This window comes from Triturus cristatus, chromosome 3_1 (assembly GCF_964204655.1).
Source record: "Triturus cristatus chromosome 3_1, aTriCri1.1, whole genome shotgun sequence".
Classification (NCBI taxonomy): Eukaryota; Metazoa; Chordata; class Amphibia; order Caudata; family Salamandridae; genus Triturus; species Triturus cristatus.
Genome location: NC_140583.1, coordinates 952,816,686 through 952,830,830, shown reverse-complemented (window position 1 = coordinate 952,830,830; position 14,145 = coordinate 952,816,686). Strand labels below are relative to the sequence as shown.

Sequence of the window (14,145 nt, the reverse complement as noted above, 5' to 3'; positions counted from 1 at the left end):
TGTATAACTGTTAGGTAAGTTTGTCAACCAGTATGAGTTGTAAGAGCAACCCTTTAGTCTTTGGTGAGTGTGCTTGGAGAGGTCTGTCAAATTGCTTACGATTTATCTAGGTTGCTACATAGGCATTTGGCCAGCAGACGTAAGTGCGTGAAAGGCAGCTTGTGGGCATTGTATTTCAACCTCTTACAAGAAGAGTTTAAGATATAGTTGCAGTAGAACCACAAAGTGTAAACTTTGTGGAAAGAGGGGTGAGGCATTCTGGCACTATCTCTCTGTGTTCTGTGCTTGAATGCTAGTATGTGATATCCTAAAGAGACTATGGGGCCGATTATGATGTCGGGTGGTTGGACCGGCACCTGCTATTGTGGCGGTCAGGAGACTGCCTGACAAGCAGGGGGCGGTATCACGATGTGACCACCGGGCTGGCGGTTGCAAATAGCTCCTTTTCATGGCAGCTTGTGCTGCAGCCAAGGAAAAGGGCCTCAGCCCAAGCCGCCGTGAAATTGAGCACTTCTTGCACATCCATGGACCATATGCCATGCACCATGTGGTGCAGGGCACATGGTGCATGGAGGTAAGTGGGGGCACTTCATGCGCCCCCAGGGCCACTTTGCAGTAGCCCACAAGGGACAGGGGCCCTGTTTGTGGCCTCCAATATCCCTTTCTGACAGCCTGTACATGGCGGTGTTTCTGCCGTGAACAGGCTGTTAGAAAGGGATATCCAAATCCCAACAGTGGTGCCTGGCTCGGCACCGCCGCCATTAAGAGCCGTGACTCCGACCGCCTCGCCGCCGGGATCTGAGATCCTGACAGAGGCGGCAGGATGTATGTCGTTACAACGCACACTTTTACAACGCATGCACTTACAACGCATTTTTTACAACGCAGCATCCACTACAACGCATTCCATTACATCGCAGGACACTACAATGCATTTTTAAAAACTACCTTTACAACGCATTCCATTACATCGCATACTACCTTTACAACGCATACCATTACAACGCATAATATTACATTGCATTTAAGGTAAGTATTGGATAGTATAGGGGTAAAAATTACTAATCTTACTCCAGGGGGTGCAACAGTAGGGTAAGTGTTGGATAATATAGGGGTAAAAATTACTATTCTTACTCCAGGGGGTGCAACAGTATGGTAACTGTTGGATAGTATAGGGGTAGAAATTACTATTCTAACTCCAGGGGGTGCAACAGTAGGGTAAGTGTTGGATAGTATAGGGGTAAAAATTACTATTCTAACTCCAGGGGGTGCAACAGTAGGGTAAGTGTTGGATAGTATAGGGGTAAAAATTACTATTCTTACTCCAGGGGGTGCAACAGTAGGGTAAGTGTTGGATAGTATAGGGGTAAAAATTACTATTCTAACTCCAGGGGGTGCAACAGTAGGGTAAGTGTTGGATAGTATAGGGGTAAAAATTACTATTCTAACTCCAGGGGGTGCAACAGTAGGGTAAGTGTTGGATAGTATAGGGGTAAAAATTACTATTCTAACTCCAGGGGGTGCAACAGTAGGGTAAGTGTTGGATAGTATAGGGGTAAAAATTACTATTCTAACTCCAGGGGGTGCAACAGTAGGGTAAGTGTTGGATAGTATAGGGGTAAAAATTACTATTCTAACTCCAGGGGGTGCAACAGTAGGGTAAGTGTTGGATAGTATAGGGGTAAAAATTACTATTCTAACTCCAGGGGGTGCAACAGTAGGGTAAGTGTTGGATAGTATAGGGGTAAAAATTACTATTCTAACTCCAGGGTGTGCAACAGTAGGGTAAGTGTTGGATAGTGTAGGGGTTTTAATGTAATATTATGCGTTGTAATGGTATGCGTTGTAAAGGTAGTATGCGAGGTAATGGAATGCGTTGTAAAGGTAGTTTTTAAAAATGCGTTGTAGTGTCCTGCGATGTAATGGAATGCGTTGTAGTGGATGTTGCGTTGTAAAAATTGCGTTGTAAGTGCATGCGTTGTAAAAGTATGCGTTGTAGGCGGCAATGTGGACTCTGACCGTATGCAGTCCGACCGCCAGCATCATAATGCGACAGTCAGACCGAAGGGCTGTCGGTCGGACCGCCTCAGACGGCCTGTTGGTGGCTGTCTGACTGACATCGTAATCAGGCCCTTAGACACAGGTCACAAGTATGAGGTAACTCTTTGTAAATGATACTCTGTTACTTGTAAATTACCCAAGGCATGGGGAAATACTTTCCTCGCCTTTTGCAGACAGCCCCAGTGTCTATTTAGGCAGCCTACGATGTGGGGTCTCCCCCGTAGCCTGGTTGTAAGACTCTTCACTGCTAGGCTCCTCTGATATAAAGAAAGAGAGAGCATTAGGTGGGAAAGGAGAGTGGTCAGATAATTGAGCAGGCCAGCCAGGAAGAGGATCTTGGTGTACAACTTGGATTCCCAGGCAGAGATCACAGACACAGTATAGTGGTAAACAATATCATTGACAAAAATATTGTGTCAAGAAATATAATTTACCACAATATCGTGCTCCCATACTTATAATATCTGTGACACTAATATCGTCCAAAAATAGACAAAAATATAATTTTTTAGTATAGAGTTTAAAGTAGTAAATGTTAAATATTTGAATATACAAATGTAATATAAATGCTTGTATTTATATACTTCCTCTACTACCATAATTAATACAATGTATTTATTTTACACTATATCAATTAAATACATCTTTGCAATATTTTAAACACAATACTATGCAAATATATATATAACTTCAATTAATAAAATTTCATTATTACGACAATTGAATAAGAAATAATATACATTAATGTAAACAATAAATAAAATTGAACAAATTGAAAAATCCCCAAAACACATTCACAGAAAATACTTTGAACAATAAAAAAACTTAAATAAAAGCAAATAACATAAAATATAATGATATAAAACAATAATGCTATAAAATCTATTTAACCAATATTATGAAAACTATTGGCATCTAAGAATATTAAATATACTTTTCCCACTCTAGTTTATGCAACAGTCGGAACGTGTTGAAGTTCGGAGGGGTTAGATATACTATTTCTACTTCAGTCAACACAATAGTAGGGAAATGGTTAAACTTTGGAGGGGTTATTTTTACTATTCCCACTCTAAACAACTCAACAGTAGGGAAAGATTTGGATTCCAGAGGGGTAAAATTGACTATTCCCACACCAATCTGAGCAACAGCAGGGAAAGCTGTTGGGCTTTGGAGAGGTAACATTTACTATTCCCACTCCAGTCTATGCTACAATAAGGAAAGTATTGGATTTTGGAGAAGTGAAATTTACTATTATTACTCCAAACAGGGCAAAAGTAGTGAAAGCATTGGATTTCAGAGGGGTAAAATTTACTATTCCCACTCCAAACAGCTCAACAGTAGAGAAAGTGTTGAACTGCAAAGAGGTTAATTTTACTATTCCTACTGCAGTCTCAGCAAGAATAATGAAAATACTTCACTTCAAACATATTACATATGTGAGTATTTGCATGAATGTAGACAAAATCTTAAACTCTTAATAAAAAATAATAATTAACAATATATATATGTATTTATAAAACTAAAAGCAATTAATTAATTTACATAACACTCAATAAAACTGATCAAATAATAAATAATGTTTATTCAATTAATTAATTAATTAACATCCCACCCTGTACACCCACAATCCTAGCAGTCCACACCTAAAATGTAACTCATAAAATAACTATTCCATACTATACATATTAAAAAAAGAAAAAGTATTAACAATTAATAAATAATTGTTAATTATTGTTTCATTGACTTCCCAACCTAGACCCCTACAAGCCTAGCATGCGACAACTAAAAGAAAATTTTGTAAAATAATCATTCCACAATTTACATATTCAAAATTCAATTAATTAGTTAATTGAAAATATTATTTAGTAGTTAAAATAATTATTACTTAATTAACTTCCCACATTATACCCCATACAAACCTAGCATCCCGTAACTAAAATATAAGTAACATTAATTTGTATTCCATATTTTACATAATTAATAATTAAATAATTAATTTGTAATTGATAATACATTGATAATTTATTATTGCTGAATTAACTCCCCACCTTACAGTCCTACAAACCTAGCAACCCGTAACTAAAATATAGGTATATTCGATGCATATTCCATAGATTACATAATTAAAAAACAACTAAATAATTAATTAACAATTTATAATTAATTGGTGATTAATTATTACTTATTTAACTTTTCCTACAATCCTAAAATCCTGCAATTAACTTGTAAGGAAAATAAATCAGTATTATGTGAATTATATAATAAATATCATTCAGATAATTAAATAAAATGTGTTAAATAGTTCTAACATATTTCTTACCTAATTAATTTCCTACCCTAAAACCCTACAAATGCAACAGCACTTCATGACACTATAAATGACTATAACAAATTAATGAAAAATACTAAATCACTTAAAAATACAAGCTACATTTTAACAACAATTAATACAATTAATATAAAGTATAATAACACATACATTTATTAGATCAAATAAAGCACATTAAAATACGTAAAAAACACTATTTGTAACCACTATATAGTGAACATTATATTAAAAAACATCAATATTATTTACAATGATATTACTTACCTTAAAAAACAACGTTCTTGTCAACGATATTTGTACATTACGATATTTGTATGTCACGATATTTCATTTCTGATATGTCTATCTCCCAATATATTTAAAATAATATTTTGTCCAAACACCCCCAGGTAGTCTTGGTATTAAGGATAAGGGTGCCCCACATGATGGGCAGGGACACCCGATCAAAGTAAAGAAGCACAACATTGGGCAATTTTGTTTGACGGAAACAAATAGGACAAGAATGAAGAAAATATCTACTGATAGAAACATCCAAAAAAATCACTGTTGCTACAGCCATCTGATCTCCTCAAAAATGCTTTGACACACACATTAACAAGTGTGTTTAGCCAGAAAACTGTCTAATGTTTTTCTAATTCAATTGTAAGCCTTGCAGCCTGAAAAGAAGAGCACAATTGTAAAAAAAGGGCCTGCCTAATGAGATACCAGAAAGCCTTGGGGACATCAATTCTTGTTCATATTAGAAGGGAATCATCATTAAATCTGAACTTGCATGTTGTAGAACGGCATGTTATGTTAAACAACATTAATAAAGCCCAAGTTCACCAATGATTTCATGGCGATAAGTAAGTGATTTAAGAGTTAAATGAGGCTGTTATAGGAGTTGGTGAGAAGAAACGTTTTCTCACCAACTCCTAGAACAGCCTCAGAAGAAAAGTGAGAATAACCAATGTCTATAATGGCTATAATGACTAGAGTTGGCGTAGATGTATCGGGGGTGAAGTCCAGAGAAATGGTGCCTACACTGAAAAGCTGTGTTCACCCATACCTTTGTATGATATCTAGGTGTGATCCGACAGCTGAAGTAAAAAGACCGAAGAATGTGTGATGGTGTGTAGTGCTTAATCCTTCTGGCTATAAAGCAAGGGGCAAAGCCAACTGGGCCTTATTAATGAGGCAACACGTCTTAAATTGAATTCTCTGTTTTATCAGTAGCCAGCAAGCAGGATTGTTTCAATAGTGAAGTGACATAGGAGTTTCTAGGCAGTTTGTATATTGAATGAGCAGCCTGTAGTCCGTGACGAATGTTGTTCGGGAAGCCCAAATAATTGGAATTCAAAAGACACACAATTGATGGACGGAATGCAGAACAAATCAAAACATTCACCCCCAGTCAAGAGATCTGGGTTAAATCCATCATTCTTTTGCTCACCATGCCACCCCAGTTTAGACCTGGCTATATGCAAATCAGTCTTGACCCCATGCCTCATGGAAACTGTCCAGCCCGAACTGCCAAGCCAGGTCCTCCCTGGACCGGAAACAAGCATCCTAGGACCGATTTCGGGGTTTCACCCCTCTTCAGCCAGGATAGCTTGATTCCGCTTGGTATCACTTTGTTCGCCCTAAGTTGGCAGGGTATGCCCAGACGTGGGTCCCTTGCTCACTTTGCCACTGGATTCAAGATAGCCTGGCTGATGAGGTTTATGAACCCGAAACCTGTCCCAGGATGCTTGTTTCCGGTCCAGGGAAGACATGGCTTGGCAGTTCGGGCTGGACTGTTCCCATGAGGCACAGGGTCAGACTGATTTGCATATGGTCATGTCTGAACTGGGGTGGTGGAGTGAGCTAAAGAATGATGATGGATGAAACCCAGATCAGTTCACTGGGGGTGAGTGTTTGATTTGCTCAAGCGAACCGTCCATCATCCCCTTTGGTATCGCTTTGTTCGCCCTAAGTTGGCAGGGTATGCCCAGACGTGGGTCCCTTGCTCACTTTGCCACTGGATTCAAGATAGCCTGGCTGATGAGGGTTATGAACCCGAAACCGGTCCCAAGATGCTTGTTTTCGGTCCAGGGAAGACATGGCTTGGCAGTTCGGGCTGGACTGCTCCCATGAGGCACAGGGTCAGACTGATTTGCATATGGTCATGTCTGAACTGGAGTTGGTGAGAAGAAACGTTTTCTCACCAACTCCTAGAACAGCCTCAGAAGAAAAGTGAGAATAACCAATGTCTATAATGGCTATAATGACTAGAGTTGGCGTAGATGTATCGGGGGTGAAGTCCAGAGAAATGGTGCCTACACTGAAAAGCTGTGTTCACCCATACCTTTGTATGATATCTAGGTGTGATCCGACAGCTGAAGTAAAAAGACCGAAGAATGTGTGATGGTGTGTAGTGCTTAATCCTTCTGGCTATAAAGCAAGGGGCAAAGCCAACTGGGCCTTATTAATGAGGCAACACGTCTTAAATTGAATTCTCTGTTTTATCAGTAGCCAGCAAGCAGGATTGTTTCAATAGTGAAGTGACATAGGAGTTTCTAGGCAGTTTGTATATTGAATGAGCAGCCTGTAGTCCGTGACGAATGTTGTTCGGGAAGCCCAAATAATTGGAATTCAAAAGACACACAATTGATGGACGGAATGCAGAACAAATCAAAACATTCACCCCCAGTCAAGAGATCTGGGTTAAATCCATCATTCTTTTGCTCACCATGCCACCCCAGTTTAGACCTGGCTATATGCAAATCAGTCTTGACCCCATGCCTCATGGAAACTGTCCAGCCCGAACTGCCAAGCCAGGTCCTCCCTGGACCGGAAACAAGCATCCTAGGACCGATTTCGGGGTTTCACCCCTCTTCAGCCAGGATAGCTTGATTCCGCTTGGTATCACTTTGTTCGCCCTAAGTTGGCAGGGTATGCCCAGACGTGGGTCCCTTGCTCACTTTGCCACTGGATTCAAGATAGCCTGGCTGATGAGGGTTATGAACCCGAAACCATTCCCAGGATGCTTGTTTCCAGTCCAGGGAAGACATGGCTTGGCAGTTTGGGCTGGACTGTTCCCATGAGGCACAGGGTCAGACTGATTTGCATATGGTCATGTCTGAACTGGGGTGGTGGAGTGAGCTAACGAATGAGGATGGATTAAACCCAGATCAGTTGACTGGGGGTGAGTGTTTGATTTGCTCAAGCGCTCCGTCCATCATCCCCTTTGGTATCGCTTTGTTCGCCCTAAGTTGGCAGGGTATGCCCAGACGTGGGTCCCTTGCTCACTTTACCACTGGATTCAAGATAGCCTGGCTGATGAGGGTTATGAACCCGAAACCGGTCCCAAGATGCTTGTTTCCGGTCCAGGGAAGACATGGCTTGGCAGTTCGGGCTGGACTGCACCCATGAGGCACAGGGTCAGACTGATTTGCATATGGTCATGTCTGAACTGGGGTGGTGGAGTGAGCTAAAGAATGAAGATGGATTAAACCCAGATCAGTTGACTGGGGGTGAGTGTTTGATTTGCTCAAGCGCTCCGTCCATCATCCCCTTTGGTATCGCTTTGTTCGCCCTAAGTTGGCAGGGTATGCCCAGACGTGGGTCCCTTGCTCACTTTGCCACTGGATTCAAGATAGCCTGGCTGATAAGGGTTATGAACCCGAAACCGGTCCCAGGATGCTTGTTTCCGGTCCAGGGAAGACATGGCTTGGCAGTTCGGGCTGGACTGTTCCAATGAGGCACAGGGTCAGACTGATTTGCATATGGTCATGTCTGAACTGGGGTGGTGGAGTGAGCTAAAGAATGATGATGGATTAAACCCAGATCAGTTGACTGGGGGTGAGTGTTTGATTTGCTCAACTGCTCCGTCCATCATCCCCTTTGGTATATGCTTTGTTCGCCCTAAGTTGGCAGGGTATTCCCAGAGGTGGGTCCCTTGCTCACTTTGCCACTGGATTCAAGATAGCCTGGCTGATGAGGGTTATGAACCCGAAACCGGTCCCAGGATGCTTGTTTCCGGTCCAGGGAAGACATGGCTTGGTAGTTCGGGCTGGACTTTTCCCATGAGGCACAGGGTCAGACTGATTGGCATATGGTCATGTCTGAACTGGGGTGGTGGAGTGAGCTAAAGAATGATGATGGATTAAACCCAGATCAGTTGACTGGGGGTGAGTGTTTGATTTGTTCAAGCGCTTCGTCCATCATCCCCTTTGGCATCCCCTTTGGTATCGCTTTTTTCAAATAATTGGAATTAGTATAATCGAGTCTGGAAGAGATAAAGCTGTTGTCACAATTTTTGGGGATTCCTGAGGTAGGATTGTGCTAGCTTCCTGATTATTTTCTGCATAAAGATGCATCTAGATAGTACAGATCCAGGGTGTGGTACATGCTGAGGTTACAATCCAATATACCATCAAGACATGTAGCATGTAGTTTGGACAGGAGCAGGACCAATTTCTGCAAACCAATTAAATTGGCTCCAGTTGTTCACTCTCTTGTTTAGAATTATTATTTCTGTCTTAGCTGCATTCCATTTTAAAAGATTAGTATTTATTCAATCCCAGATAAAATGCATACAAAACTGGAAGTCCTGTTGTGTGGATGCAGTTCCATTTAGGTGAAGCAATAGTTGGAAGTCATCTACGGAATTGTATAGTTTGCAGCCTCATGTAGCTAACTCCTTTATTAATAGTCTTACATATATATTAAACAAATGAAGGACTAAGGAGGACCATTGAGGGACCCCACATTTACCTTTATTGCTGTAAAGTTATCTCTTGCATGGAGAGTAGGATTTATGAATAATAGATTTTCATGATATAATACAATGCTCTGCAATGCACGTCCTAGAGAAGGCAAAACTATTCCACTCCAATACTGCACCCAAAGGCCTATATGCAGAGAAGGTTTTTGATAGGGTGTCCTGACCATTTATCAGAACTGCCCTTCATGAATTTGACTATGGTTTGATGGGCCTGGCCTTATATGTAGATTCAGTGGCCTGTGTTAAAACTGGGGGAGCCGTCTTACAGACCTTCTCACTCGAACAAGGAAAAAGACAGGGTTGCTCAATGCCTCCTGTACTCTTCACCTTAGCAACAGTGCCACGTTTGGAATCTATAAGGACAACACTAACATACTGGTGGTGTCCTTCTACCACCTAACATAAAAATCTGCAGCATACACTGACGATATTCTAGTCTTCCCAGAAATAACAGAAACCTCCATCTGAGAACTAATACAATTGAGCAATACTCTGCTGTATCTAGCTTTTCTTTCAATACAAACTAGACAGATGCTCGGCCTTTGAATATAAACTGTACACGGGAAGTCCTAGGTAATACTGGCTTGTCTTGGCAACAAGGGTTCTATAAATACTTAGGCACATAATTTCATGATGATATATCTAAATCAGTGAAACATAATGAGCAAATAATGTTTGGGAAATATCCAGCAAATTTCTATCCTATGGGGAGATATTGGATACTGGAACATGGTAACACTAATGGCTGATTAACTGGAATGTTGGGGGGAACCCCGCTGCCCAGGGCCTGCCACCTCCCCAGGGCCGATTCACTGAAATGCGAAGGGGCCACGCAGTCTCCCACAGCCTCGGGGATGGCCACCGTTCCGGGGCTATATTTACAAATAATGCGTGGGGGGCTCCAGCCCCCCCATGCAACTGTATACTAAAGTAGATACAAGGGCCGCATGGCCGCCGCGCCCCGGGGACCACCACATCCCTGAGGCTTGATTTTTGTTGGAGGGGGGGCCGTGTGGCCCCCCTCATAGAGCCGTAGATGGACCTGGGGACCACCACCCCACATGTTCTGCCCACTCCAGGGACATTGCAGTTAGCTTAGGCTTGGCAGGAGCACAGCTACTGCCAAATCATAGTGAATTCCGCTCCGGTTCATGGAAAAAAGAGCATTGAAAATGCTCTCGCTTCCATGAAGCGGAGCAGAATTGCTTTTGGACAGAGGGTGCTGCATTTTTGCAGTTCCCTCCGTCCGAAAGCAATGCCGGCTCCTGCAGGAGACGGGGAGCCAGCAGGGACCGTGGGGGCCTTGAGGCTCTCCCAGCAGTCCCCAATATGGGGGGATGGGGTGCCTGGGGCAATATCTGCCCGGGGATGAGAGATGCGTTGGACCCCTCCCAATCTTTTTTTAAAAATGATGACGGCCTGGCCCCGGGGGATTGGTTCCCCAGGGCCAAAATAGGCCATGGAAGGAGGGCCACGCAGCCCCCCACCACTTTTAAAAACAATAAAATATAAATAAAGGCCTGCCCCCTCCCTTTAAAAATATTTATAAAAATACAGGGCAGGCCCTGAGGAATGGGGTCCCTGGTGCAAAACTGGCTCAGAAAAGGAGGGCCGTGTGGCCTCCCTCCCCATTTAAAAAAAAGAGTGGCTCTGTGGGATGGGGTCCCCAGGGCTGAAATAGGCTGAGGGAAGGGGTGGTATGCAGCCACTCTTCCCTAAAGAATTTTTTAAAATAAAAAAACAACTCTGTCAAGTCGCCGGAGGCCACGTGTCCTTCACCACCACTCTGCAAATGCACCTTCTGGTGTAATGGTGGTTGGGGAATGACATCCCCTTGAATGCTGAGGGTCTTTGGCAGCCAGTAAGCCAGAGAACGGGGTTGCTGAGAGGACTTGAACACCCTGCCCCCTTTCTCCACCACTCTGCGAACACGCCTCCTGGCACGCTCTGGTTGGGGAATGAATTCCACTTACTTCTGAGGGCCTTAGGACTAAAGTAAACTACTTCCCCCAACCAGTAGTGCTTCAGGAGGCTCATTTGCAGAGTGGTGGAGAAAGGAGGTGTGGCCTCTGACAACCTCTCAGCAATCCAGCTATGTGGGTGTTACTGGAGGTGGCAGGAGGGGTAGTTGGCCCCCAAGGACCCTCAAGAGACTAGGGGACTTCATCCCCAACTAGTAGTGTGCCAGGAGATGTGTTTGTAGAGTGCTGGAGAAAGGGGATGTGGCCACCGAACATCTCTCAGCAAACCTACTGTGTAAGACTTACTGGACTGAACAGGATTGTGGATGATGTCATAAGTGATGTCACTGACCATGTCATGAGTGATGTAATATGTGGTCATAAGCAGTGCTTTGTGGCGGCATGCGTTATAGCTGCTGAATTTCTATGGTTTTGTATGAGTGAAATGTCAGCCTACCTATAATGTCCCTGTAACCTTTGGTTTTTTCAGTGAATTTCAAAGGTTTTTTTCAATTTTATTTCCTAACTATAACGCCCCTGTAGCCTTTGTTTTTTTCAGTGAATATATATTATATATATTCACAAAAAATCAAAGGTTAAAGTGATGTCAAAGGTAAGTATGGTAGCAGGTATTAGTTTATATTAAAACAAAATACTAGAAATTCGTTGAAAAAATAAGCCTTGAGATGTTATACTTGCAGCACCCTGTGGGTGGACAACTCCCCACTGTGCTTGGCCTTTGGGCCCTATTATCAAACCTGCTGTGGGCAGCCAATCCCCCTCATAGATTTCAAAGAAGGGCTTCGTCCTCAGATTGTGCTTTTTGTGATTTGGTATAAATCACGTCAGTAGTTTTTGCGATAATAAGGTTGAAACAAATATAGATATCTGAATGGTTAGGTTCAAGGAACTCTCGTGAGGACCGCCATCCTAATAGACCCCAAAGTGTTATCTATTCTATCATTAGTCTGAGAAGAGCACTGTAGGTATGAGCCAGGGTAATGGATTGGGAGAACAACAAAAATTCCCAGGCTTGTCTGATAGGAAAATGTGTCACCCCGAGTGGGAAGGGTATGCCCAGACGTGGGTTCCGTGCTCTCCATGTCACTGGAATCAAGCTATCCTGGCTGAAGAGGGGTGAAACCCCGAAACCAGTCCTAGGATGCTTGTTTGCAGTCCAGGAAGGACCTGGCTTGGCAGTTTGGGCTGGACTGTACCCATGAGGCACAGGGTCGACTGATTTGCATATGGCTGGGTTCAAACTGGAATGTCATGGTGAGCAAAAAAACGATGGATTTAGGCCCAGATCTCTGTACTGGGGTGAATGTATGACATTGTTCTGCATTCTGTCCATCAACTGTTGTTTTTGCATTTATCACCTCGAGTGGAAAGGGTATGCCCAGACGTGGGTCCTGTGCTCTCCATGCCACTGGAATCAAGCTATCCTGGCTAAAGAGGGGTGAAACCCCGAAACCGGTCCTAGGATGCTTGTTTCCAGTCCAGGGAGGACCTGGCTTGGCAGTTTGGGCTGGACTGTACCCATGAGGCACAGGTTCAAGACTGATTTGCATATGGCTGGGTTCAAACTGGAACGGCATGGTGAGCAAAATAAAAGATGGATTTAGGCCCAGATCTCTGTACTGGGGTGAATGTATGATATTGTTCTGCATTCTGTCCATCAACTGTTGTTTTTGCATTTGTCACCCCGAGTGGGAAGGGTATGCCAGACGTGGGTCCCGTGCTCTCCATGCCACTGGAATCAAGCTATCCTGGCTGAAGAGGGGTGAAACCACGAAACCGGTCCTAGGATGCTTGTTTCCAGTCCAGGGAGGACCTGGCTTGGCAGTTCGAGCTGGACTGTACCCATGAGGCACAGGGTCAAGACTGATTTGCATATGGCTGGGTTCAAACTGGAACAGCATGGTGAGCAAAAAAACAATGGATTTAGGCCCAGATCTCTGTCCTGGGGTGAATGTATAACATTGTTCTGCATTCTGTCCATCAACTGTTGTTTTTGCTGGAAAATATCGCAAACATTTTATTAAGTGGCCAGGCAGAGTACTGGATGAGTAGGTAATGCTCTTGTTGGGAGGGGGAGTCAACAGAGATACGAGTAGCAGCGGAGCACAACCTGCAACACAATACAGCTAGCATGTGTCGTTGGTCTGCCTGGGATAGCCAGAATGTCATCACAAAAAAGTCAGGGATGAGCCACTATTATGCCATGAACAACTTGAATGTCATCAAGAATGTCCACTATTATTTATGTCACCGATGGGTCACTATATGCCAGGGATACCCATACTCGTACCAACAATGCCTGAAATATGAGAAGGATGAGATAGCTAGAACACTGCCAACAATGGCAAGTATTGGCTATAATGTCAAGGATAACTCGAATATCACCAACACTATGCTAGTTTGGGCCATTATTCTGCTGAGAATAATTGGAAAATTGCCAGGAATGCATTCACCATGGGAAGTTTGAGAACCGTTAGTCCCTGGATAGGTTCACAGCAGGGTAAGGGGGAGCCACTATTGTGCCAGAGACAACCAAAATGCCATCAAAAATACTCACAGGATGTCATGTATCAGCACTATGAGGCCATGTGCAAGGCATTATTAATTAAGCTCAAGGCCTTAGGCCAGGCCCTCAGATTTAGCAATAACTCCTTTGAGAGGTGGTTGGAAAGGGATGAGCTCTGCCCACCACACCCGGCTATTCACACGTGCTCAGTATACTCTGGTGGTCTAAAGCCTTTGTGCATAAACACAACAGAAACTAGCAAGGCAAAATAAATCATACCTGTAATCCAGAGATTGCAGTGGGGTATGGTGAAAGTGCAGTAGAGCCCAAATTTCTTCCGAGAAGAGGAGTCATTGGTGTGCTGCTCGTAGTATGTGTTGCACGCCAGTAGGCCTCAAGGTATTCTGCTAAATGTTCGCAGGCATCCTCTAGCTGATTTTCATCCAAAATAACATCAAACATTTCCTGTTAACAAGAAAGGCCATTACACCTTGTTGGTAAATGATTTAGGAAAAATATT

The 14,145-nt window shown here is 43.1% G+C and overlaps 1 protein-coding gene across 2 annotated transcripts in view; it reads right to left on the bottom strand.

The window, feature by feature from the left end:
- The window catches only part of CACNB4 (calcium voltage-gated channel auxiliary subunit beta 4), a 910,181-nt gene that overhangs the window by 25,834 nt on the left and 870,202 nt on the right, over window positions 1–14,145 (bottom strand). For both annotated transcript variants that reach the window (XM_085645539.1, XM_085645540.1), the window contains one exon: window positions 13,905–14,090. In XM_085645539.1, the coding sequence (XP_085501665.1) occupies window positions 13,905–14,090 (186 nt within the window). The remainder of the gene's footprint in view (window positions 1–13,904; window positions 14,091–14,145) is intronic.